This window comes from Sparus aurata, chromosome 11 (genome assembly GCF_900880675.1).
Source record: "Sparus aurata chromosome 11, fSpaAur1.1, whole genome shotgun sequence".
In the NCBI taxonomy this organism is placed as follows: Eukaryota; Metazoa; Chordata; class Actinopteri; order Spariformes; family Sparidae; genus Sparus; species Sparus aurata.
This window is the reverse complement of record NC_044197.1, coordinates 23,450,935-23,476,008: the sequence shown is the minus strand read 5'-3', so window position 1 is coordinate 23,476,008 and position 25,074 is coordinate 23,450,935. Positions and strand designations below refer to the sequence as shown.

General features: G+C 41.6%; 1 protein-coding gene across 3 annotated transcripts in view; it reads right to left on the bottom strand.

Annotated features, from left to right (window-relative positions):
• Positions 1-25,074, bottom strand: part of dennd1b (DENN/MADD domain containing 1B) — a 111,417-nt gene that overhangs the window by 81,468 nt on the left and 4,875 nt on the right. For all 3 annotated transcript variants that reach the window (XM_030434508.1, XM_030434507.1, XM_030434509.1), the window contains exon 3: positions 5,945-5,988. In XM_030434508.1, the coding sequence (XP_030290368.1) occupies positions 5,945-5,988 (44 nt within the window). The remainder of the gene's footprint in view (positions 1-5,944; positions 5,989-25,074) is intronic.

Sequence of the window (25,074 nt, the reverse complement as noted above, 5' to 3'; positions counted from 1 at the left end):
AAGTCGTGACATCTCAAAAACCTTGACAGTGGTTAAAACTAAGTGAGCACCAAGACAGGAAGATCTGAATGACAATACGACAAAAACAAATGACGTGACATATAAAGTACAAAAAGTGGACAGAGCTTCTGGGAATAAAAAAGTAAAGCCAATGTAGAGGTGCCTGAAACCTGCATTATTTCTAATGGCCAGCAGGGGGCTACTCCACTGGTTGCAAAAATAAGCCGGATTGTATCTAAGTGTATGAGAAAATGACCCTACATACATAAAATGCGGTCACATTTTCACATCTAACGTAACAAGCAGGGAGAGGCACTACATTACAGCCAAGGTTAGTATCGCAGCAATGGCGTCTTCGGTTTATCAGTCAGATTGAATCAGAATATTCCCCCAAACTCCCCCCCCCCTCATTCAAGTATGGTCACTTCTGGCTCCAAAAAACCAAGATGCTGATGGCTACAATGCCAAACTTGAGGCATCAAGTGGTGACAGTGGTTCCACACCAAAGAGTCACATCATGGTGGGTTTACACTTGATGGTAATACTGGTCACTTTTTTGGCAACAGCAAATGCTCTATTCACCAAATGAAACAAGCTCATAAAAAAGGCCTACAAGGAAATGTAGTAAGTCACAAGGAAATCACTCATATTGAGGGGTAAAGTATACTACTACATAATAGTAAATTATAAATATTATAAATAACGCACATCCTGGAATGAAATAAATATGACATATTGGTTATACATAGGAACATATATGTTAATATAAAAGCCCAGATAATTCCTTTTTGGATCAAATCACACCTACTGTAGCCTTGGCATAAATGAAAAACAGCATGTTATATGGTCAACTCCATGCAGTATGTAGCAGGAAGATCAAAGGTTTCCCATTAAAATGTGTTGAATGGCCATAGAGAGTTAACATCAACTTTAGTTCACATCTGAGAGAAGGCCTTGCAGTAAAATCTATTCATAATTCAATATTTCCTTTATTTCTCTCTGGATATTATGGTGCAACCAGGCTCGCAGGAAAAAAAATGTGGTTTGTGTGTAATTTGCAATTTCCTGCAACATCGTCTTTTGAGGAGAAATCTGAGATGAGGTGTTTGGAAAGGAGAAGGTTGATGAAGCAGCAGGCAGCACGAGATACAAAAGGGGGGGGGGGGGGGACAGGACACTGAAATACTGCAAAATAAAAAAAAGATTGGCATAAAAAGCATTATGAAGGTGGTGAAAGAAAAAGACAGGACTGGAGACAGAGAGAGAAAAAAAGTTTGAACTAGAATGACGCATTATGCTGATATGCCAAGAAAGCAAACACTAAGTTATCTCCTCGTGTATGTGCGTGTATGATATGCAAGTAAACTGTAAACTGCAAGGAAGGAATGTGCTGGAAAAGCACAACAGAGAGAGAGATAATGCAGAGGTCTTACCAGAAGTATAACCAAGTGTAAAAAAGTGTAAAACATCATTATTATCAACCCAGTATCCTTGACATGACGTGTTCCTTTATTACCAAAACAACTGTGGACAATACCAGTTTTAATCCACACTTCCTCCAGCATGCATACTGGGTCCCAGTTAATATGAATTTCTGCTAAGGAGTAATAAAAACCAAACAAATCAGGTTTCTTCCAACACGTATCTCGGCAGGCAAGGGAATTGGTAATAGTACAGTTAGTTTCCCAGACTTGTAGTCACACCCCCTCAGGTATTTCTGTTCTTAGCTCTTTTTGAAGTGACATGACAGCCCAAAGCAAACTAAAACACTGAGCAGCAAGACAGATACATATATATTAGACTCATAATCAACACATTATAAATTAAATGGTGGTGTTGGAGCCTGTCAACCGTAAAAATATGTTTGTGCCTGTAGTGCTGGCCAAGGAAGTTCTGCAAATTTGCAGAAGTATGTGTCCGTGTGAGTAACTTAACATTTTTAAATACCGTGGAGCTGCTCACAGTCGCTGCAAGATTTCAAATGGTTGTCTGTTTGTGGAACTTGCTGAGTGTTCATCATATTATCCTCTGTTCTCAGAAGAGTGGGCCTTCTATACACCACACTGTGGTTAGCTAGAATTAACTGGCAGAACCATTTTCTGTATGTGTGTGCGTGTGGGACAGAGAGCATGTGTGTTCTGTCTGCTGTGTTTTTTCCACAACTTTGGGATGAGATCTGAGAGGAAACGGACAGATTTCCATCTGCCTGCTTCATTTGCAAAAAAAAGAAAAAAAAAAAAGCCCTTCTTGCGATTCAAATATATGCTTTAGCCACCTCTCTCTTGCCCCCCCCTCTCTCTCTCTCTTCCATCTCTCCTTCTCTATCCAAGTGGCATCTGTGGATGACCAGGGCATCAAGAGTCTCAGGGGCTGAGGGAGGAACAGGGGGAGCAGGAGGGAAAAGGAAAAAGAGAGGAGCGAGAGAGAGAGAGAGAGAAAAAGAGGGAGCAAGCGCCTCTCACTTCATATTTCCCCAGCACCACCCTGGCGTGCCAGCCAGCCTGCAGTCTGTTCTCCTTTGAGCTTTCTATTCTACCACAGCACAGAAAAAAAAAATCAATTCATATTTCCATAATCCACACTCCTGTCTGTCTACATGTCTTCCCCCCCCCGTCTCTCTCCATCTCTCTTTAGGTCTCCCTCTCTCTCTCCCTCTCCCTCTCCCCTGGGGTAGACTAACCCCTCCACCCCGATCCTACGGCCTACAAATGTCATTACGCTGAGCAACAATAACGGCCTAAACAAAAGGAGGCCTTGCTCTGAGCCCTGAGCCCCTCTGTGGAGACTGTTGGCTGCTGCTGCCATATGCTGGCCAGCTCAGGCCACAGAAAGAGACAGAGACTGTGGCTACAGAGGACTCCAGCCTTCAGCCCCACAAAGGAGGAAAGGAGCCCTAATCCTGGTAATGAGGCCTGTGAATACAGCCTTTATGTATACGGGGGAAAGGGCCAATCCCTCTGTACACAGCACGCTAACTAGCCATCTTAAGGGCCATCTTATCCACACAAACGATCTGGATGACAACAGAATGAAAGAAAAGTAATGTTGTGGTGGTTGTGGGGGGGCTAAAAAGAGAGACATGCTGGAGAAGAGGGATGAGACAGGCCCATGTCAACACAAACACTACTGTATGTTTACACTACGTTTATTTTTTTTGTATTTCATCTCTGTTGGATTCGGCTGCTCTTTCTACTCCTTTTCCCTCACTTCCATTTCCTGTGCCTACCTCTGTAAGTCTGTAATTTCTCGCTCACACTCTCGTTCCCTCACTCCCTCTGCCTCTTACTCTGATAGCACGCTCTGGTTCTTGTGGGGCAGGCAGACATCGCCTGAAGCATCTTTCTACAAGCCCGTTTATTCCTCAAAGTGGATCAGAGAGGCAGGAGAGCTGTTTAAACTCACTGGTTTGGCTGCTGTGTTGAGAGATAGTTAGCCTATGCACATATTGTTGTCTTTTTCTCTATTTTTTTTCCTTCTGTTTTTTGCAGTTTGTCCATTTTTCCCTTCAGTCCATTGATGGGCTGCTGTAGTCATCTCTCCAGTGATTTGCTCCAGGACCTTTTTTGATGCTGTGGCCACTCTTGGAACAGAAACAATATGTTTTATGTCTTGTTTTTTTTTTTCCTGTCAAATACTCGTCCTCTGTCTTTTTTAGGCTAACTAACTGACGGTGCAAAACACACACACACACACACACACACACACACACACACACACACAAACGCGTGCACACACACACACACACGCACGCACACACTCACACACACAGACACAGCAAAAAGCAAGAGTCATGGAGTTGGAGTAACAACATGGCAATGACGCAACCTAATCGACTTACAGAGTGATGTGCACAACACAGATATTAATACACACTCGTTTTGATCAAGTTGGATCTCGACTGTTGTTCTTTGAAGGTGAAGCCAGAGAGAAATAACAAAGACGCCCTGCTGTGGTGGTGTATTTTCTATGGGTAAAGACCAAGGATTTCAAATAAAAGGAATATTAAATCAAATTATCCGAAAGATTTTTTTTTTTCTTTTTTGCAAGTGCGTGCATGTTGTCCCCCTGAGACAGCAGATAAGAGTCCTGATTGGCTTAAAGAGCAATTTGGGTCTTATTTTGTAGTTTGGACCAACATTTCTTACATTGTGCTCCAAGTACATTTTTAGAGAAATCAATGAAAATAAGTCAAATACTGCAATAAAAATTCAATTAGCATTTAAACAAAGGACAGGTTTAACAAATCCCAAGTTAGCTTAACTTACTTATTTGGAGGATGAAAGAAGGGATGAACCAATCTAACTTGTTATATCCTTATACTAGCTTCTATACCACCACTTACCCGAACACAAATAAGAACTGTGAATCATATTTGTATCACATGCGTCTATTACAGATTACTGTATGTGCAAATACAGGCCAAGTGTTTTTAATATCTGTTTATTATTGTTTTTTCCTTGTCTTTTGAGAAAATCTGAAGTGTTGACAATCTTTTTAATGCCTGTTTTATTCTTAGTCACACAATTTGGTGTCTTCTTCAGTAACTATTCTTTTATCTCTATTTTCTCATTACTACTTTTATCTTATATTCTGCACAACGCAGCTCCAAGAGATGCTTTGCTGTTTCGTTGTTTTGTGCGATGAAATTGACCACTTAAATCTAAATCTTTAAATCAACCAAAAAGCAGGTACTTAGTCGATTCCAGTGTTCTTTTTTGTCCTAAATTTTTAATCCTTACATCTTGATACATTGAATTTACTGGAATCATATTTAGTTGGCACCCCACTGTGACTGAATTAATGTGTCTAAGGGCACTAACACTAAATCTTTCTTATCTTATAAGCAAAGACATTATTTTTAAGACATTTGATGATCAGCATTATTTGCCTTGTGACCAACCTGCCAAATTGGACACATGCCTTCCTTGAGAAATCACCTGGAACCTGGTTAAACCTTGACCAACTAGACTTTTCATAGTTTCATAGTTGCACACACACAATGACGTAACACAGACGTGTTTTAATTGGACTTCCTTTCAGTTTCATCTTCAAATAAACTGGCCTGTTGTAAACTTTCGCGACATCAGTCAGCTGTTTGTTGCACCTTTGAATTTTATTGTAGCACCTTTTCCATGTTCCAAGATCACAATTTCTTATTTGCAATATGTTCACCAAATATACAAAAATAAGACCCAAGTTGTCACACTGTAATCATCCTTTACACCTTGTCCTCTTCAAAAATGTGCAACAATACAGACAAGTGGGAGACACAGCGGTGCGTTAACCCTGCAATGCTTACCTCTCACCGGATTGGGAAGAACATTGTGTGCCAAAAAGCAGTGCAAAACAGCTGCGGGTTTTGCATTCACTTTGAGTATGAAGCCAATAATGCAATAAATGTGAGACAATAGGAAGCAGACACGGTAGCACAATGAGAGAGAAAGCATGAGAGAGAGGGGGAAACAGAGGTGTGCATTCCTGTCACGGTTGCATGATAATTACTGATTCGTCGGTTATTGAAGACCTGCTCACTGCTTTTCATTACCAGCAACAGATGTACAATGAGACGGAGAGAGAGGAGGAAGAGGAGGAGGAGGAGGAGGAGGAGGAGGTGGTGGAGGAGGAGGAGAGAGAGCAGGAGAGGAAGTACTGATAGGGATGAGGAGGAGAGTAGTGGTGGTGGTGGTGGTGGTGGTGATAGGTGCTAGGGGAGGTTACCACAGGATGGCAGGGTGAGTGAGGGCATTAGGCAAGGAAGGGAGATGGGAGATGAAGAGGAGGAGGAGGAGGTAGAGGTTGTCTGTAACAGTGAACGAGGGAGAAGGAGAGGGAGAGAGAGAGAGAGAGAGAGAGAGAGAGAGAGAGAGAGAGAGAGAGAGAGAGAGAGAGAGAGAGAGAGAGTATGAGAGTGAGAGAAGAATGAAAAAGCAGAGTGTGTTCCAACCTGGTCTGTGTGGTCCTGGGGGAAGCTCCACAGCACGGTTGGATCTAGAGGTAATTGACAGACAGCATTAATCAGCGGGTGAGAAACACACCGTCTTCGCTAGCTGCCTCAGAACACATACATATTAATGAGAGGGGTGGGGGCAAGGGTGGCTGCTGCGAGTCTGTGCACGCACGCACGCACACACACACACACACACACACTTGCACTTATATACTAACTTACACACACACACTCACACACACACACAGAGCTGCGCACGGTGAAAGACAAGAGAGAGAGAGAGAGGGTGTCTAGGCTGTATGTGCTGTAAATATGCTAATCTATATTCTCAGTGTAGATATGATAGCTTATATTATACACCAATTCATGCACGTTTAAGAAAGTCCTATCAACACATACTCCGGTTCATTTGCTTAATTATTCCTACATTGATACAAGCCACGCTGTTTGCCGAAGAGATGTAAAACCTAAGCTGAAAGGTTTAGAATTATAACAGCGGTTTGTGATTTCTTTTTTCTGTAAATAAAGTAAACATTAGTGCTGAGAGATTAACAGAGCTGATCAATTGATAGAGAGAAAGACAGGAAATTAACCAATACTGATTTTGTTGATTCACATTCGAGTCTGTGTTGAGTGCAAACACAGAACACTAGCTGGGTTAATGGCTTCAAAAATGCCATTGTAGATAAACAATCTGAAGGTAAAACATGCTATGCTTTGATAGGACTGTGAGACTAGATTAATTGATCGTTCCAAAAAAGAACTGATAGATAATAACCAACGGTACAATAATCTTTGAAAATGTTGTTCAGTTTTTTCCAAAACCCAAGATGATGTCCTCAAATGTCTTGTTTTGTCCACAACACAAAGATATCCAGTTTACTGTGATATAGTAAATAAACCAAAAAATAATCACATTTAACTGGAATAGGTTCAGTATTGACTTTTACTCTGAAGTTGAAAGTAAAATCCTGCACACTGTCTGACGTTTTGAAACCAGCCGTAAGAAATGAAAACATGTTGCGAGACTGACACTAAGATAATAAAAGTAGGAGTTTATGAAGGTTAATTAAATGGTTATTTTGCATAGTTTTGGTATATCTATCAGGACATTGTATCTTTGCGAGTTAGATAGTGTGCAGTTTGCTTTCAACTCATGAGCTACTTGTCCCTCTCCAATGCATTGTCTTATTCTTAAATCAATATGAAACAACTCATCAATGAATCATGAATCATTGATCTAAAACCTAGAATGGTTCAACAACATAAAGGGTCATAACAGGTTGTTAATGTAGTATATAGATAATTAAGATATTTAATACAACAAATACATCAGCATGACTGTCTGTTGATTTTTTTGATATCATAATACAGATGGGCATTGTTCATTCAAAGCTGTGGCTGGCAAATTGACACAGGATAAATACACCAAACTGCAAACAATACCCATTTAATTTAACTGGTGTCAGTCACCTCGTTTTCATCTCTCTTCAAGCAAGCTTCCAAACTAAAACGTTAACCTCGCTTCTCACAGGCTTATTCCATGTGGCTGAAAGAAGCCAGCTACCGAGCCATAGCCTGAACACAGGGGGCTCTGGTAAACATGGCTTCAACAGCTCCAAGGTCACCCTGCGACCTCGGCAGGAACAGCGAGGGTTTGAAGAGACGAGCTCTCACATGCCAGGTTCACTGTCATGGACAAACAAAAGGCCCACAGGCTCATGAACACATCCCCATGTCTGCCTAAAAATGGCTCGCTGACAGGAAGTGAATCTGGAATAACCAAACATTTTGATGACATTGAAAAACAGTAACTGCGACTTCAGTATAAGGTATAAACGATGAGGTTGATTAAGTCCCCTAACTGAAAGATGAGAGACCCTTTAAACAAGGGTTATAATGGAGTATGATCCTGCCCGGCGCATATGCTCACAGAGACTAACATAGACATTTATGAAGCCAAAGAAGAGGACCCACTGCTACTTCAGTAAAGAGGAAATGCAATACCACACAATGTGTAGAGTGGCTTCATGGCTATCACACCAGGCTGCCTGTGACACAGAGGTATACAATGGACAAACGGATGACAGGACACAGCAGAATCCATCATGCCTTACATAATCCTGTTGGATAATTTCATGGGCCCCATCTTGAAAAGAGCAGAACAGAAAAAAAGCAGCAAAGCTCTACACTTCAAGTCCAACCGCCCCCTTCTCCTTACTCTGTGATCTGCCACAGTAAGGGCTATTTAATGCTGATTTACTGGGTGAGAGGATGGGAACTGCTGCTCGAGTGTGATACAGGACAGAGGAAAAGGGACGAGAGTTGAGGAAGTATGGGGGGGGGCAATGTTTGTAACTTTTGGCAGCTCTCCTACTATCCACGGTGACTGGCCAGGTGTGCTTAGGTATGAAAAAGAGCAGGTAAAACACGTTAGCGATGGCTTAGTTTCATGAAGTTTCCCAGTGAGCTTGGTTTGGTCGTTCAAATGGAATACAGTTATCTTTAATGTTATCGACTGCATCTCTGTCTGCTGTGAAAATGGTCTTTACTCTGACTCCATTCAAACCCAGCAAATGTCAAATGCTGTATGCCACCTTATATGCCACCTTTTATTTCTGTAGCCTCTAACTTATATCTTGTACTTCCTATCCACCTCACCAATCGATTTGACTCCAGTTGAAAGGGTTACGATTATCGTACGTGATTATAAAAATACATTCTTAAAACGATGAACAATTTTGCACATGAAAATAATTCAATATTGTCGCAGAGAAATTCAGTTCCAGAATGATCTACAATTGAGACTTACACTAAAGGCCACTTAATCGTCCCTTTACATCCAAAAACATATTAGTGAGTTTTGAAAGATATAACTGCCACTGCCCAAATACTTCCATGCATCCCTAACGTATGCATGTATGTCCAGCAGTACAACCACTTTAAAGGCGCAACTCAGGGTCAATTCGGTCTGGCATGGACCTCCCCTTTTTATTTCCTTCGCCAACATCCAACTCACATTCAATTCCCCATCCAATTTCATCCCAGCTATTTGGCACTAACCCTGGTGAAGTATCATATATCGTCATCATGTAGACGTTGAAAACTTCTTACCAACTCACATAACCTCGCCTAAAAGAGTCATTTTTTTAATGGTAAAATGGTAAATGGTCTGCATTTTTATAGCGCTTTTCCAGTCTAACGACAGCTCAAAGCGCTGTACAATACATGCCACATTCACCCATTCACACACACACACATTCATACACTGATGCATCTCTCTGTATGCATATCTAACTTTATAACCTAGCTTACAACTTAAACACATGTTTGACGGCCATTATGTTTCACTATTTCATTGGTTCAGCTGGAAGAGACATACAACCCGGTCTTGTTAAAGTCGCTCATAATGCCGATGATTAGGTTTCACGTTTCCAATTATTGAGTTCTCTGCATCAAGACATAATCTTTCAATGGAGAATTGCGCTGCATTGAAGAATCAATGTTTTCCGCTGCCCCTAGTGATTACAATACTAGCTTTAAAAATATCCCCGGTTCCAAAAGTTGTTATTCAGCATTTGTTCCTTAAACTGAGGATTTGCTGCTATATACTAAGCTTCATAAATGATGCGTAAACTGATATACGATCTTCAAGTCTTCAATGTGTGGACTCCAGTATGTTCAATTCAGCATGGAGTCACACAGTGGGAGAGTAGTGAAGCTCGAGAGAGAGAAGGAGAGAGAGGCATGAATAGAGAGAACACAGGAGGCAGAAAACGGTGAACTGGAACAACACACAGCAATACTTTTCTCATGCAGCTGAGGACATGTGAGAACTTCACAGCACTACGAAACACCTTCCTTTAACCCTCATACTTGCTCCACCTCCACATTTCTCTGCCAATCCTTTTGCTCGTCTATCCCACCGTTTTTTATTATTTTTTCTGTCCTTCTCGCCCTTCTCCGTTTCCCATGCCTGCCTAATTTTGTCTTTTTCTTCCACAACCTTTCTTTCTCTTGATCCTGCCCTCCCCTGCAGCTTTCTGTCCTCTTCACTACTGCACCCCCTTTCTCTATTTTTCTCACCCTCTTGCGCTCGTACACCCCTCCCTTTGGACGTGCGGGGCGTGTGGTGGACGCAAGAGGGGGCCTGAAGGGGGTTAAGGCTGAAAGTTGAAGGTTACGGAGGTGAAGAGGACCCCTGCTGCTCCGCCAGGGGACACAAATGTCACCATGACAGATCCTGCACCGGTTTAATCCACCCTCCCCTTCTTCACACACACACACACACACACACACACACACACACACACACACACACACACACACACACACACACACACACACACACACACACACACACACACACACACACACACAGACACTGACCAAAAATACAATTGATATGATTAATTCCCTAATAACGCATAACCAATGTCATAAGAAAAAAAGGGACGAACAAAAAAGCATCACAAACTGTCTTCTTTTCAACACATAAAAAATATTGAAAGTACTACATGGCAGTAAATCTCTCCATCTAAATGTCATCAAAATGTTTCACTACTTGATTTGCAGGGCAGCCGCACAGTGATCGCATTTCTGTCTGCAGCCTCTGTGGATTCCGCTTTTTGAGCATTTTTAAAAACACAGGCTGTGGATTTTACAAGCGCATTGTATAAATGTTTTGGCTCGCTCACAAGGTCATAAAACATTCTCGGCATGCAACAGACAATGGTAGCTGTCAGTTACAATAAAAAACGACAAAGTCAGAGACACAGGGGTTCTGGAGGACACCAGCGATGGCATACACAAGCAAGACTGCAAATCCTACAAAGGTTAGAAATACAGGGCCTTGTTCATGGTAACTTGGGATCATCGGAGCTAAGTAACAGTTTGCTAAGATGCAATAACTGCATTTAACCTTTGCTACTCTAATTATTGCTAAGACTAATCAATCACTTCCTGCTATTTTGAGCACCTCCCTACACTCCCTGCTACCCGTTTGCCCATGCATCCGTCCTGCTAACCATGCTCTGTTAGGCCTGTCTGCATAATGCATTGATTTGTTAGACATCAGCCTCTCTATCACCTATCTCCATCCGAAATGCAAAGGATTCAAAATGTGTTTATTGTATTTCCTATAGTTGACAAAATCTACAACAAGCTGTGGCAAACAGTATGAAAACTGTCCATTTGATGTGACACCAGTGGCAGCTAGAGTGACAAGGGGAAAACAACCTATAGCATACTTCACCCTAGTGGAGCGTAAACAGATCCAGTGGGTGAGAATTGAATTGAAATCACCTATCCCGAGTCAGATTCCCTCCATTTACACCCCGGGAAATGGAGGTGGGCAAATGTGTCGACAAGCTTAAGGAGTGACCACTGCTCCCTGTTCACAAAGTGCCTGTGTGTCTGTTTGCGAATTGTGTACCGTACAAATAAATGCGTGTTTACACGTTGACAACAAGCTCAGGAGTGAATATTTATTGTACAGTAGCATGTCCATTGATCTCTGAGGGCTTCAAGCGTGGCTGATCTCCAACAGTCACGATGGGGGCAACATGCATGAAGCCCCTGAGCCATGACACAGATACTGGGGAGAGGGGGGCGGCGGTGGTGGAGATGGTCAAAAATCAATGTTTTGGCTATTCCTGAGACGCCCGTCTTTAAAAGTCGGAGGGGGAGAGCGAGTGAGGAGAAAGGAGGGTTAATAGGTGAAGGGTGCTGGGAACTGAGAGCGGGGCAACAGGGAAGGAGTGGGAGGAGGAAGGATGAGGTGAGGGAAGAAATGGATGGATTGCCTGAGAGTGGGAGGTAGACCTCTGCCTCTCCCAACTGACACCACTTCCTTCCTACCTCCTCAGGTGGATCATTAAACGTGATGGGATTAAACAGAATAAATTAGCTAGATATATGTGCACTGAAACATGAGAGAAATAAGCCTACCCCTTCATCTCGTATTTCTTCTATTCTCTGCATAAATCTATGTCTACTGGCTCATCCAAGTAGGCTAAAAATGAAAAATGCTGGCATCTTCATCTTGGCATACATCTATGCTTCTTGGGATTTCCAAGTAGGCTAAAAAGAAGCTGTTGGCAGAGGATGTCATTCCTAATGCTGCCCTAATGCTGCTGGCTGGAAGAAAAAGTTGGCGCATAACACCAGTGTGTCAGAAACCTCACACTGCCCAGCGCTGCACTGCAAGTTATTCAGCTTCAACCATTTGTAAAATACAACTTATTCGGAATGACACAGAACTTGATAAAAAACAAAAAACAAAAACACTACTACCATTACCACAACTCCAAGAGAGCCATATGATAGACATGAAATACCACCACAGAACAGAGGCCTGTGTATGTGTTTCTATATGATCACCTTAGCAGCTCAATAACAGTGGCCTGAATGCATGGTTCTGGCTTTAAGACAGGGAGATTCTAGTAAAAACACAAAAAGACCTAACCCTAAATCCAGTGTGAATACACATTTAGATGAAAGCCTCTAGTTTATAATTCTCTATACTATGTGAATCAAACACAGACTTAGAGCCCTCATGGCCATCCAATGTTCTAAAGGCATAAAAAATGCACTTTTTTCACCTTATTCCATGAACGACTGAATGTGTGTTGTGAGTGAATAGGGGGCCTGTTTGTTAAGAGAGGCCAAATCCCATATGGTGAACAGCAGCTCCTCTGGTGAGAAGAGAGGCTGTGAAAGCCACCGGCAGCCCCTCTCCTCCATCCGTGCTCCGGAGATGAAGGGATGTAGCGCCTGCCTCTCCTTGTTCCTTCTTTTTCTCGCTCCCTTTGCCTCCTCTCCTCCCTCTTTCTTGGCCAGGGGTTAAACTGCTGCACTCTAACCTCCTTGGCAATGATTTCATTCACTCCGTTTCTCTCGCTCGCTCTCTCATCTTTGAGAGAGATTTATTTCACAGTATGTAGTGGATTAGGCCCCCCTCGTATGCCCTCGGACAAAAGCATTGTTTTAGCACTAGCCTGTTCGCTGTAACGGGAGGAAGCTACCGCTACTAAGCATCCACAATACGGCCATTGTGGACACAGGGCTGGAAGGACCCTGCCTCGGAGGCCGTCTAGACTTTGAGCCTGGGCCGATTGGAGAAACAGAGGGAGAAAATCCCATCAGGCAGTGGAGTGAAAGTTAACTAAGGTAACCTGCTGTGAACCTGATGAAGATGTCAAGCCAACATATGGCAAAAAATGTCTATTGTCAGAACAAGGAGCTTTCTTCCCTCAGAGGGAGGGTACGGTGGAGGAGGAGGAGACGAGGGGTGGCTACAGAAGACTAGGGGGGTTGCACAACCTAAAGGAAGGAATAACTGTGGTGGTCATCGTTTTACTTCTGGATCAGTAGCCTTATTCTGGCAGGGAGGAGGCCCAACCCCAACACTCACAATTAAAGGAGTAAGCAGATTAACTGGCATCTTTCAAAGGCCAGCAGAAAGAAAACACACTCACAGGCGTTTAAAACACTTTTTTCCCCCCTTTTGCCTATCAAGTCTCCACACTGCACACTGCAAATGGCATTACATTTCATGCTGATTTAGTGAGCAAGAGAAACTTCTTAAACGATGATATGCTCCTTAAGTTTACTAAAACTGATTGGTCACACTAAGTTGTTACAAATTAGGACTGTGGACTGATAGAACTAGTGAATGCCTGAAGTAGGTAAAAAAAGTCCCTGGATTAAATCAGAAGAGATTGGTGCCTGATATCAAATTGGTATCTACAACTTAATTGTGACATAAATTGCTGATACTAAACTAAATATACTAAATAATAAATGTATAATTAATTATTGTAAAAGGAACTTCAAAATATGCGTCATCACACTGGTCTACATACATAGGTCTAAATTTTGCAAAGGAAAGGTACATTTTAATTCCAATGCGCGCAAATTTGAATAAAACAAAAAGAAAACAACCTCTAAGGTAGAGAGCCTGCTTTACCAGCCAAAAAACATCAACTGGCAGGCTTCACATGTGAGAGATGCTGGCCTGGGGGATTTCTAAGCCATTTCTACGGCTTCATCTGAAAAAGATAAACAACAGCCTGAGCCACTGGAAGAAGAAGAAAGAAGGAGCTGCATGGAGATGATGTGACCCTATTAATGCCACATTAGTTGTTCCGTCTTCCCAGAAAAATGCTTTAGCAGGATGAGCTGAAAGGGAGAGGGGGAGAGAGAGAGGGAGAGAGAGAGAGAGAGAGAGAGAGAGAGAGAGAGAGAGAGAGAGAGAGAGAGAGAGAGAGAGAGAGAGAGAGAGGGATAGAGGAGGTGGAGAGAGAGACAGAGAGAGAAGTGAAAGCGATACTGTCTCCAGGCTAGTTGGGATGCAACCCAATTTCACAGCTTCACGAATGAGTGGCACAGCATATGGATGCAACCTTTGTGACAGCCTCTGTGTATCACCACATATCAGCGCTGATATTCCCAGTCAGATTCCATACTGGTCCAACATTATGTCAAACACCGGCTCCGCATGACTGCCTTTTCAACACAACACAACACAACGTCAGTGTGTTTGTTGCGGGGGGGGGGGGGGGGGGGGGGTTAGCTTCATGAGCTAAGAAAAACAAACCAGTATCTCCCTAGACAGACTGCTCTCCTTCACTTTCTACACTGTGTGATGCACAGTTGCTGCAGAGTAAAATCAAGCTCTCACATTAAAGCAGCGATGTGCCCTAAAATCTGAGGTATAACCTGAAATCTGAGATATGACCCAGATATTCATAAATGTAGAATACAGAATAGGTGGGGGAAAGGAGGGCAGACTGCAGTGTTTTGTTTGCAACAGAACAAGTAAATGGTGATGAGTTCATCTCTGACTGGTGGCTGGTTGGATTTAAAAACCAACATCTCTTCACATAATCACATACCTCTCTCCATATGGTCCAACCATCTGCCTCGGTCAAAAAAAACAACATCTATATAAGAACAGCAAATTTATAACTCTATTATTAACAGAATAAGCATAGAAAGGCATAAGGCACAATGATATAAACTGCAACAACAGTGTAACTTACTTCACGAATTAAGTTAGCTTTAACTTACCTACCATGTTGAAATTAATGAACAAACTTGAGCTGAGTTTCGCCATTGATTTCTCAACAATTTGGTCAGGGATATTTCAGCGACAATACCAATTTTGCCTTAATATGAAAAAGATTGAGAAAAGTGATGCTACAAATAATAGGAGGGATCCTTTTAACCAGATGCAATATTTTAAAGAAATATGTATGTTTCCTTTTAGAATTTCATTAATAATACCAGAGATCTGTAAATAGAGAAATTCATTTTGGCAGTTTGTTAATTAGTTATTAAAATGCTGTTGTAAAAGATCAGTTAAGTATTGATTGACAGATGTAGGCCTATTTATTCTAACAAAGGAAAATATAAAAAAGTTGAAGAAACTATCGTATAGGTTTCGTATAGGAGTATAGATTTCAGTGTTTACAACACGCTTAGCGAGGCATTCATTGAAAGACTGATCTCAAGATTTTTATGAATCAGTCCTGTATCAATCAAATGAAGATTTAATCTTTTTTTTTTTTTTTACACCCAGCTCTAGAATAAACTGTTTATTTGATTTATTATGACTGCATAAGGAGAATTGGCTACTGTTGCAATCATTTACACACTAAAAAAGCTCTGCTACTAAGTTGGTGCCTGTTTTTTGGTGCAGCTTCATGTGACAGAAAAGTCTGAGAAAATGTAGTTTTTGGCTGTACGACTTCTAAAGTTCAAGAACGCTGGTGATCAGGTCATTGTCACTCAATTACACATGCTTAGGGGAGAGTTCCTTTTCTAGTCTTTGAGCTGGTGGTTGCAGCATCAGAGAAAACCCTGTGTAGCACAGCAGCTCCTTGAGGTGGGGAGAAGATCGATCTCACTTAATGTCATATGGCACAGCACCCAGAGGCAGCTGTGTGGTGCTGATGACAGTGTAAAGCCTTGCCTTTGGCGGCTACATGCTTGGTGCTGCAGAGCTGCGATTTGAAGTTCACATGCAAAGGCTGACAGACAGACAGCTCTCAGTCAGGCAGTCAGACAGTCAGTCAGCCAGTGTTTCCACAGGGATGACAATACATCTGTATCTGTTAAAAGCGTACAATAGTGCCTAATACTAAACACATTCACAAGGGTCTGAATGCTCCGTAGGACTGATGGATGAAATACTGACAGAAAAATACAGGGCAAACACTGTCCAACCACTGCAGCTTAAGCGTACACAGATATACATGTGCACACAAACAGTCCCCCAAAACTGGCCTAAGAAGAAAAAGTATGGGATGTCTTGTGGTTTTTAAGAACTAATTATTAACTCATGGGGATAATTTGGGAGATTAAATTAAACCGCTGTTCATCCATTATCCTACCATTTCTTTGCATTCCATTCACAGGATATCAAGAACAACATGCCAATAAGCATTCATTTGTTGTGTAAAAGGCCAGTAACATTGCCGGTAACTGGTGAAAAGCAAGCCGTTCATTTTGCATCCTTAGTACTCACAATGCATTATCGTTTACTCTGCTTCATCAGCATGTGTTCTGTGAATCACAGAGTAATCGGAAAAGTGGGCTTAGCCACCAAGTGATTCAGCAGACAGGACTAGGCTCAGGCATGTCAACAGAGCTACACCCACTTTCAACACACGCACAAACCCATGTTTGATGTGGGTTAATAAACACACATTCTACCCGCATCTGACTCGTTAATATCAGACTGTTTTTAGAGCTTTAATTCCTTTGTATTGACATTCACGCAAGGCCCACATCTACTGTTGTTCCACAGAGATCACTGCTGGACCAGTACACTGCAATAGACTCAATCAGGGCTGATTTTAGGTATTAATTGTGTGGATGAATTGATATGGTCTAAAATACCAGAAAGCCAATCATGATTTCCTACAGCCCCAGGTGATAAATCTGCTTTATTTTATACAACCAATAGCCAGAAAAATCTATTTACAATGAAGAGAGGCGGAAGCTACAAAAAAAAGCAGCAAATTCTCACATTTTAAAAACTGGAACCAAATAAATGATTAAAAAAAAAATCATTAATCATTAATGAATAAACAGGCAAAATATTGACGCACTAGAACAAAAATAAACCTTATATTGCTCATTATTGTTTGGTTGAAATTCAGCTCACAGCAAGGGGCTGTTGCTGTTCTTATACTGTGTCAAACAGATTTTTAGAACAGCAAAAATTAGGATTTAAAGAATAATTAGTTGACACCAATATCTACTACAAGGTTAAATGTTACAGAAACATGCTGAGGTTTTCATTGCAAAAATGTTCATACCAAAGCCCAGCATCTGAGGACAGAGGGTATCATATGCTGGACAGACTATAAAGAACCTTTAGGCAGATTTGAGATTTTGGGCTGCATAAATAAAATTGACTTGATTTGAAAGCCGAGCAGCGCCAGACCAGTCAAACTCTGGTCAGAAGCAGGTCCTGAGGCCTGGTTAGAAATGTTTTAAATGTGTATTCGGTGTTTATACACATCCTCGCCTCAATAATCTCGACCATTTACAATGGAGCAAAAATAATCAGAAATGATTCCACCTTCAGGAACTACACTCAATAATAGCAGTTAACATGAAAGATTGGAAGGTAGATGAAGTGAGGCTTAAAGTAATTTTAAGGTGGGGTAAAGATAAATGTGTTTGGGTGTCTGTATGTCCGTCTATATGAAAACAAAGACATTGTGGATGAATTACATGATTCACAATGATAAATGGTCTCAGACATTCACAAAGACATCAAAGATTGACCTATATTTTCTGTCTTGAAAAATAGGCCAGAACCCAAATTAAGGGCCAGCAGGGCTACTACACGCATGTAAACGGCATCATCTTCACAGTAATTGTGTGGTGTTAGGCAACATAGGAGCAGCCTTGAGTGGAGAGACATAGCCCAAGGGCATAGCTGTTGACGTGTAAATAGTGAGGATAGAAGCTGAGATGACAGCACAGACAGTGGGCTTATACTACTAGTTCTGCTTGACTTGGGTTTGGCCCTTGACCACAAAATTAAGGTCTAAAGGACAACAGTCTAGATGTCAGGATACCAGTACTCATATCATGTCAATAAGTAGGTTGATTTCCTTAATTGCCGAGGAAAATACATTTCTGTCTTTTCATCATTCATCTTTTCGATCATGTTACATCAGTCTACATGTCAGCAGCCCTGTGAGACCAGAGCACAAACACTGAGACTGCATCCTTTGTAATAATCTCTGCTTTTATCTGCTTTTCTTCTTCTATTTGTCTAATAGCGGGGTTTGCAGAATGCTGGAGACTTGCATGCAAAGTGAATACTCATCATTTTGCATTATATATTATTTGCCAACAATAAAACATGAAAAAGATATACATATGACTGCCAGGAGAAGACAATTAGGGCTCGGAGATATGGCCTATAAATAATATTGCAATCATTTTAGGCTATATCGAGACACACAATATATCTTAATATTATGAATCTCCTCAAGCACTTGATAGCTGTGGCTATTGGTTGCTTTAGGTAAAGTAATAAACTCCCTGTGTTACAGGAGGATGTAAAACATTATAAATTGGTCATAAGTCACTACAAGTGGTTGTTGTTTGCTTTAAGTAAAGTGAAAAAATATCATTATGTCAATGCCAGAACAGCACACAAAATGCTGTAAAATGTATTTCTGAACAGGTACCAACACTGAATGAATGGATGACGAACTGAACTGTATGGTGCTATAGGTTCTTTATAGGGCAAGAGTTATTACAGGGCTGGGTGATAAGGATAAAATCACAATACTGTTGACCAAACACCTTGATATCAATATTGCAACAATACTGTAGGCTTGACCAATGATGCTTTCACAAAATATTACTACAACGAGATTTCTGATAAATAATCAAACCAGCAGTGTGGATATGATAACTAAACAGATAAAGGCAAATATCAATAAAGCTAGAACAGTCTGGTACATTCATGTTACGACATAGCTTTATTGAAGGGACCATATATATTCTCATACCATAATATCCAGCCTTACAGTCAATGTGTGAATGTTTGGGCTAAACTAATTTAATCAAAAACATTTTCAGGTAAAGGTTCCTTTAAAAAAAGAAGAAAAACTCAGAGAAATGTCATGTCTTGTTTAATACTGTTAGAGTCCTTCATGATAAAAGCTTTATGAGCTTTATGGCCATCAGTCCCACTGCACACAACAAGAGAAGGTGACTGGTTGACGAGTCATTAGAAGTGAGTCAACCTCAAATCCTGTTAAAATCCCGTCATCATAAAATCTGCTCAACATGACTGTCACGAAAGTCAGCATATTTTTGAGCAGGGCTTTTTTTGTATGAAATCCAATTTGCCAGACTAGAGGAGATTAACATCACCAAAGCTACATTAAAGCAGGAGCTGCACTAATCCCCATCATTTGTGGGCTAAACTAGGCCACATTGGTATTACATGCAGAGAAACTAGCCAATCATTGTTCTATGGCTCACAATAATTGGTTGTGTGTGTGTTTGTGGGGGTGTGCATGTATGTGTGTCTGGTTGTACACGCTTGTGCCATCTGCTGTGCTGGACATATACACTCCTGGCCATCTACTGTCATTCTCTGACATGATACGTGTAGAGAAGAGCTTAGCTTAACGATGACACTAGCAGCTTTTGGAAGCTAAAATCAGCTGGACATTATCCGCTCCTTTGCTTCGTGGTTTTTATTTTTAAACACATAAAATTCCCACAGCTCTCTGGAGCATAACTTAAGAGTGGTCACAGGGGAATAAATTCATCTGCCATCACAGAAAGATGCATAGCAATGCACACAGACACGTCAAAGAACGATCCACAGACAACAATGCTGTGTGGCTGCAAGTGAGGAGTGAGGGTGACGTGATGTGATGAAACTCTACTGCATTCATCACAATTGTCTCATTTTAAATCATTGATCAGGTCCCTACTTTTTCCCCACTTTTTCGCTGTGGAAAGGGGAAGTCTAAAAATAGCCTGTGAACGTCAGTGCCTAGAAGTCTTTCCATGTTCTCCCAGTCTGGCAGCATTAGCGAATTCAGATGAGCCTCCTGCAGCTCTCACAGCTTCTCTGTCTCTTTCTCATGCACAGTCGCACATATCATTGCGGCCGTGCGCGCCCGTACACAGCCATAAACGCACACCATACGCTTAAACATGTACCTGCAATCACACACTCGCACTAAAATCAGTTTGTCGCTGGAGTTTCAGTACTGCGCCGGTGGGAGAGCTCAGCCAGCAACAGCCGGCAGCATCTCACCTCTCACTTTTATAGACTACTGCCATCAGCATATCCACGACCCGCCTCATCCTCTCTCCCCGATCTCCCTGCCCCACCCCGCCTCATTTTGCCCCAGTTCTTCATGATTTGGCCAATAATACTCTGTGCTCTGGAGAAACAACAGAGAAGTCCACACACAGCTGTCCTGATGGTGGTACATGTGTGTGGGTGTGTTTGTGAGTGTAGCAAGGTCACATGGCACCACCTGAAAAGTCCCAGTGACCCGTTCGCTGTCTCCGCTCTCCCTGTAGGGCCCATCTGTCCCTGTCATAACAAGTGATGATCAGAAAGGGGCACTGGAAGGATTGCACCTAGTTTGCAACGTGTGATCTCAAAGAAGAAGTTTACATGCAAGTGGAAGAACAGGTAGAGACAGAAGATACGAGATGTGAGTAAAACATGGGTGCATGAAAAGGCAGATGTTCGAGACATACGCACTAAAAGAGACTAAAAAAACTACACACTAAAAAAAAAAATCCATTCTTCTGGCTCGGAATTTTCATTGGTGCCCTCAACTGGGTAACAATCCACATGCAAAAAAATATTAAAAGTTATAGATTTTCACCATATAATCTGTAACAAAGCAGGCCAAGATAACACTTGCTGCCATCTCTTTTAAATAAGAAAAGAGCTGGAACCAAACCCAGCAAGCAGCAGGCCACTACACAGCTACTGAATGGATGAGTGAGTGCGAGTAGGGAGCTACAAATGACTCCACACACACCAACAAAAGAAGAAGGCTGTAGAGCACTGAGGAAAAGTAGTAACAGCTTGATTCCACTGGGCATGGCTGCATTGTGTACCGGCTGCGACATGGCTGCCGGAGCTGATCGCAGCGCCATTCCTAACAGTTCTTGCTATTTCAGATGTGAAGAGTGTGTTTTTGACTATTTTTGGTCAAGCTTCACAGAGCAGATTGAGCTGGGCGGAAACAAAACACCCTATGCAGACTCCTGATCGTATTTCGAAGCAGACGAAAATAGAAGATGCTCGACTATGTAGCCTTCTCACTTGTGTGGAAGCACAAAAATTAAAGAAAGGCGACCAAATCAACAAAATGTGAGTACGTCAACGAAAACACGCCAGCGAATGGAAACACAAACACGTCTTGGGTTATATCTTACTATGCAGTACACAGGAAAAATTGTGATGGAGAACATTTCAGGGAGATCCAGTGTGGAAATGTTAAAGAATCAAACAATAGTCTAGTCTTGATTTGTGAATGTAGAACTGTTCCACACCAATTTCAAATGTATTTTCAAGTTTCGGCTCTGAGTGACACACCAATACCATCAATACATAAATATTTAAGTTGCTTATTCCATATCGAAATCACATAAAATTACACTCTTTTCAATTCAAAGCCCAATCCATTCAGATGAAACTGAAATCTTTTTTTAATGGCTGTGCTCTCCGGTCATGTATGTGTTTACTGTATTACATTAACAAGGAACTTTGGGACACAAAGTGCCAACAAAATGTCTATTGTTTCAGTTTGTCATGTCATTAGGCGTGTTCACAAATGTAAAGGGCAGAAGAACACAAACAGTCCCAAATATCTCCACCCACAATGCAAACAAAAAATAAGGTTAAGATGCTAAAAAGTTTGACTGAGGACCAGACATTTTCTTATAGACACTCAGAGGAAATAGAGTGGGAGGGGATTTTGCAAAGTTCACTCACACTGTGGCCATTACCATACCATTGGAGGGAAGTTAAGAGACTTCCTCAATTTGTTTCAGAGGAAACAGACAGAAGACAACAAAGACTTGGGTGATAACTGATTCTGAGTAAAAGAGCCAATTTAGCAAAGTCATATGGGTGAGACAGAAGAGAAAGGCAGAGGGTTGTCAGATAAACAAAGTGTGAGACCCTGGGGTCCTCTCAGGAGTGTGAGTGGAGGAGTGTGGCCTCTCTAATGACCAATCAACACCCTCCTTGCTGCCATGGCATCTGTTAGCACTCCAATGGCCTCCCGTCTGAGTGTGAGCCCACCATGAACTCTACACGCAGCCGGAATCCAATCAAAACGGCAGAACCGACAAAGCTTGGGTCAAGGAGCAATTCTGACATTTTGCAGAATGTCAACATTCAACCTTTTCTAAAAGTTCTACTACACGGGAGTTTTGCTCTACGAATACGAAAGAAATGGGAAGGGGTGAAAAAAAAAATGGAACATCACAGCGCTGCTTGAGGGGGGCTACAGCAGAGAGGAAAGCAGACTGATAACTAACTAACGAACAGTAGGCGACACCATGAGACCTCTGGGTCTCAGTGAAAATGTTCTTAGGATACAGAACAAAAGTAACTTTTCATAGTTAAGTGAAGCTATAAGGCCATGTGAACTTTGCAATTTGGTTTTCCTTAACGTATAAGTGAATGAGGAGTCTAAAATCAATGCAAGTGCACATTCAAACACTACTTATAGTAGTGAGGAGCTATTGTAAGATACTGAAGCGGATGATGAGTTTCTTATCTTAGACGCAAAATGAAACATGCCCCAAGGCGTACAACTGACAGGAACAAGCATGAGATGGAAACAAGATTACAACTGTTTTCAACCATCCACTAAAGCTAGAGGGTGTCATCATGTGCAGATCGCACAGCATGTCATGGAAAAACATACACATTTATTAATTCAGAACATTTAGAGATCCAAATTCATCACCTCGTCAGAACTGAGGGAGGTGCACAGACAGGGCATGCAAAGCAAAGTACACGGACGAGATCCAGGGCCAAGTTTCAAACCCAAACACATAATCCTGTGCTGCATCAGTGCTAACCATCTTGCCCTCACTGAGGTGTTTTTTTTTACTTAAACAGTAAATCGTTCCTTCTAATTGCAGCATGAATGTTGCTATAAAACTGATATGCTGATCTATTAAGTTTATTGCTTTGTTACTGGGAACAATCTGGCTGGAGGGAGCGGGCGAGGACAGGTAGCATCTGTCCCCACCTACTGCCTTGGCAGCGTTAGCGTCATCTGCTAGCTTTGGCAGCATCTTGGAAGCACATCAATATGGCTTTATGTAGCCAGGGCCGCTAGTAGCTAGCATGCCAGTCACGCTCTCAGGCAACACTCACTCACAGCCTGAGCATCCACAGAGGACTGAGCCAACAGAGCTAAGCGGAACTGAGCTCAGGCTGAACAGGGAGGCCAGGTCTCCGTGGACCTGCATGAGGAAAAAGGGCCAGTGTCTGTCATCTATCCACACATCCATGGTTAGAAGTGCGGGGCCAAGTCCACATATGAACACTGCCACCATTGTAGCTGTGAGCTTTATTTTCATGTTTTTCTCCCCAGCAACACTTCTGTTGTGGAATGCTGATGCTCTTGTCAAATCTCAACTACGACTGTATAATAGTCAAATCTGTGGGGTGATGGACTTTAGTGTTCTTACCTGCACTACTGATGTTATGTTGTTACTCAAGTGTTTGCCAAAAGACAGGAAATATCAAACCTGCCCATGGGTGTAATAATTGGGACTTTGTCCAACAGGAACAAACCAAGAACACTGGCAGAGTTAATTATTCTAAAATACTTGCTTTTAGCTACACACTAACAAAAAGCACTCTCCTTGACAACAGTCAGACAAAACTTGATCTGGATGCCTGTGAATCAGGCTTGATGTTAGGGCTAAAAGGTCATACATCAATAGCAGCAAAGCCTGTGTTATTCAGAGTAGCTGAGTGGCCCTGTTGGCTCAACATCATACAACTTCTAGAGTCTTATGAGACCTTGCTAACAGCAGTGTACTTAACAGTCAAATCTGTATGATGTGAGCACTTCACAACAAAGAACAAAGCACAGATCGAAAGAGTTTATTTTTTGGGAGACTGGTTTTAGATTGGACCACTGTCAGGTTTTTATTCCTGGACATGCTATGTGACCAAGTGTGCTTAAATGGCAAGTGCATCTTCAGATGACAATACCCAACAAAGGATGCGCATTTTAAGCAACTTCATTAAAGCGTCCTTGTGAAAATGTCTCACAAAACAAACAAAGTAATGGTTACGTTCAGTGCTATTCACCAAAACACGTATTGTATATCCTTGAGGACTGGCAAACGTTTTGATTACTTTTCCTTTCTAAAAACATTTGCAATACAGATTTTTAAAATATTGTCATTACAGCATTGTTTACGTTCATGTTTACTAGCTGGTTGTCTTCCTCTTCCCTGCTTTTGCAACATATCTTTGTGTGCTTTTGCAGTCTGTTGATCAGTAGTACAGCACAACAGCATTACATGGAGCTTGTATCGCGTCACCTGAGTACGTGCATGTATGTCCTTAATACTAGTACATTGCAACAAATAGTTATATAAAGCCACTTTAATCAATCATTTGCCTTAATAACGATCAGTCATTATTTATTACAATTGATAAATCATTCAATCCTCCAACAAGACAACATTATATGCCACTGACATGACACTGGGTTTTGTGCAGCACAAACTTGCTTTATATTTGAATAAACACAAGATAAAGATCTGAATAATTAATGTAAAAAAGAGCAATGCTGTGACTTGAAACTGTCACTCCTGCTCTAGCACTTGTTAACAGTTTTAGTTTTTTAAATTTCAAAATAGGTGCATATCTACATGGTCAGGGATCAGTCGCATGTAAAGAAACTTGCAAAATATATCAAAAAGAATATTTAGTAAAGAAGGAGGCAGCCACAAGGAAGTGGTTAGATGAAAAGCCACAGGTGCTTACTTCAGTTTGGGTCAAGTCGAGCTGACAAGGCATAAAGGTAAGCAACACCTTTCCCCCTGTTGTCACAACATGCCTG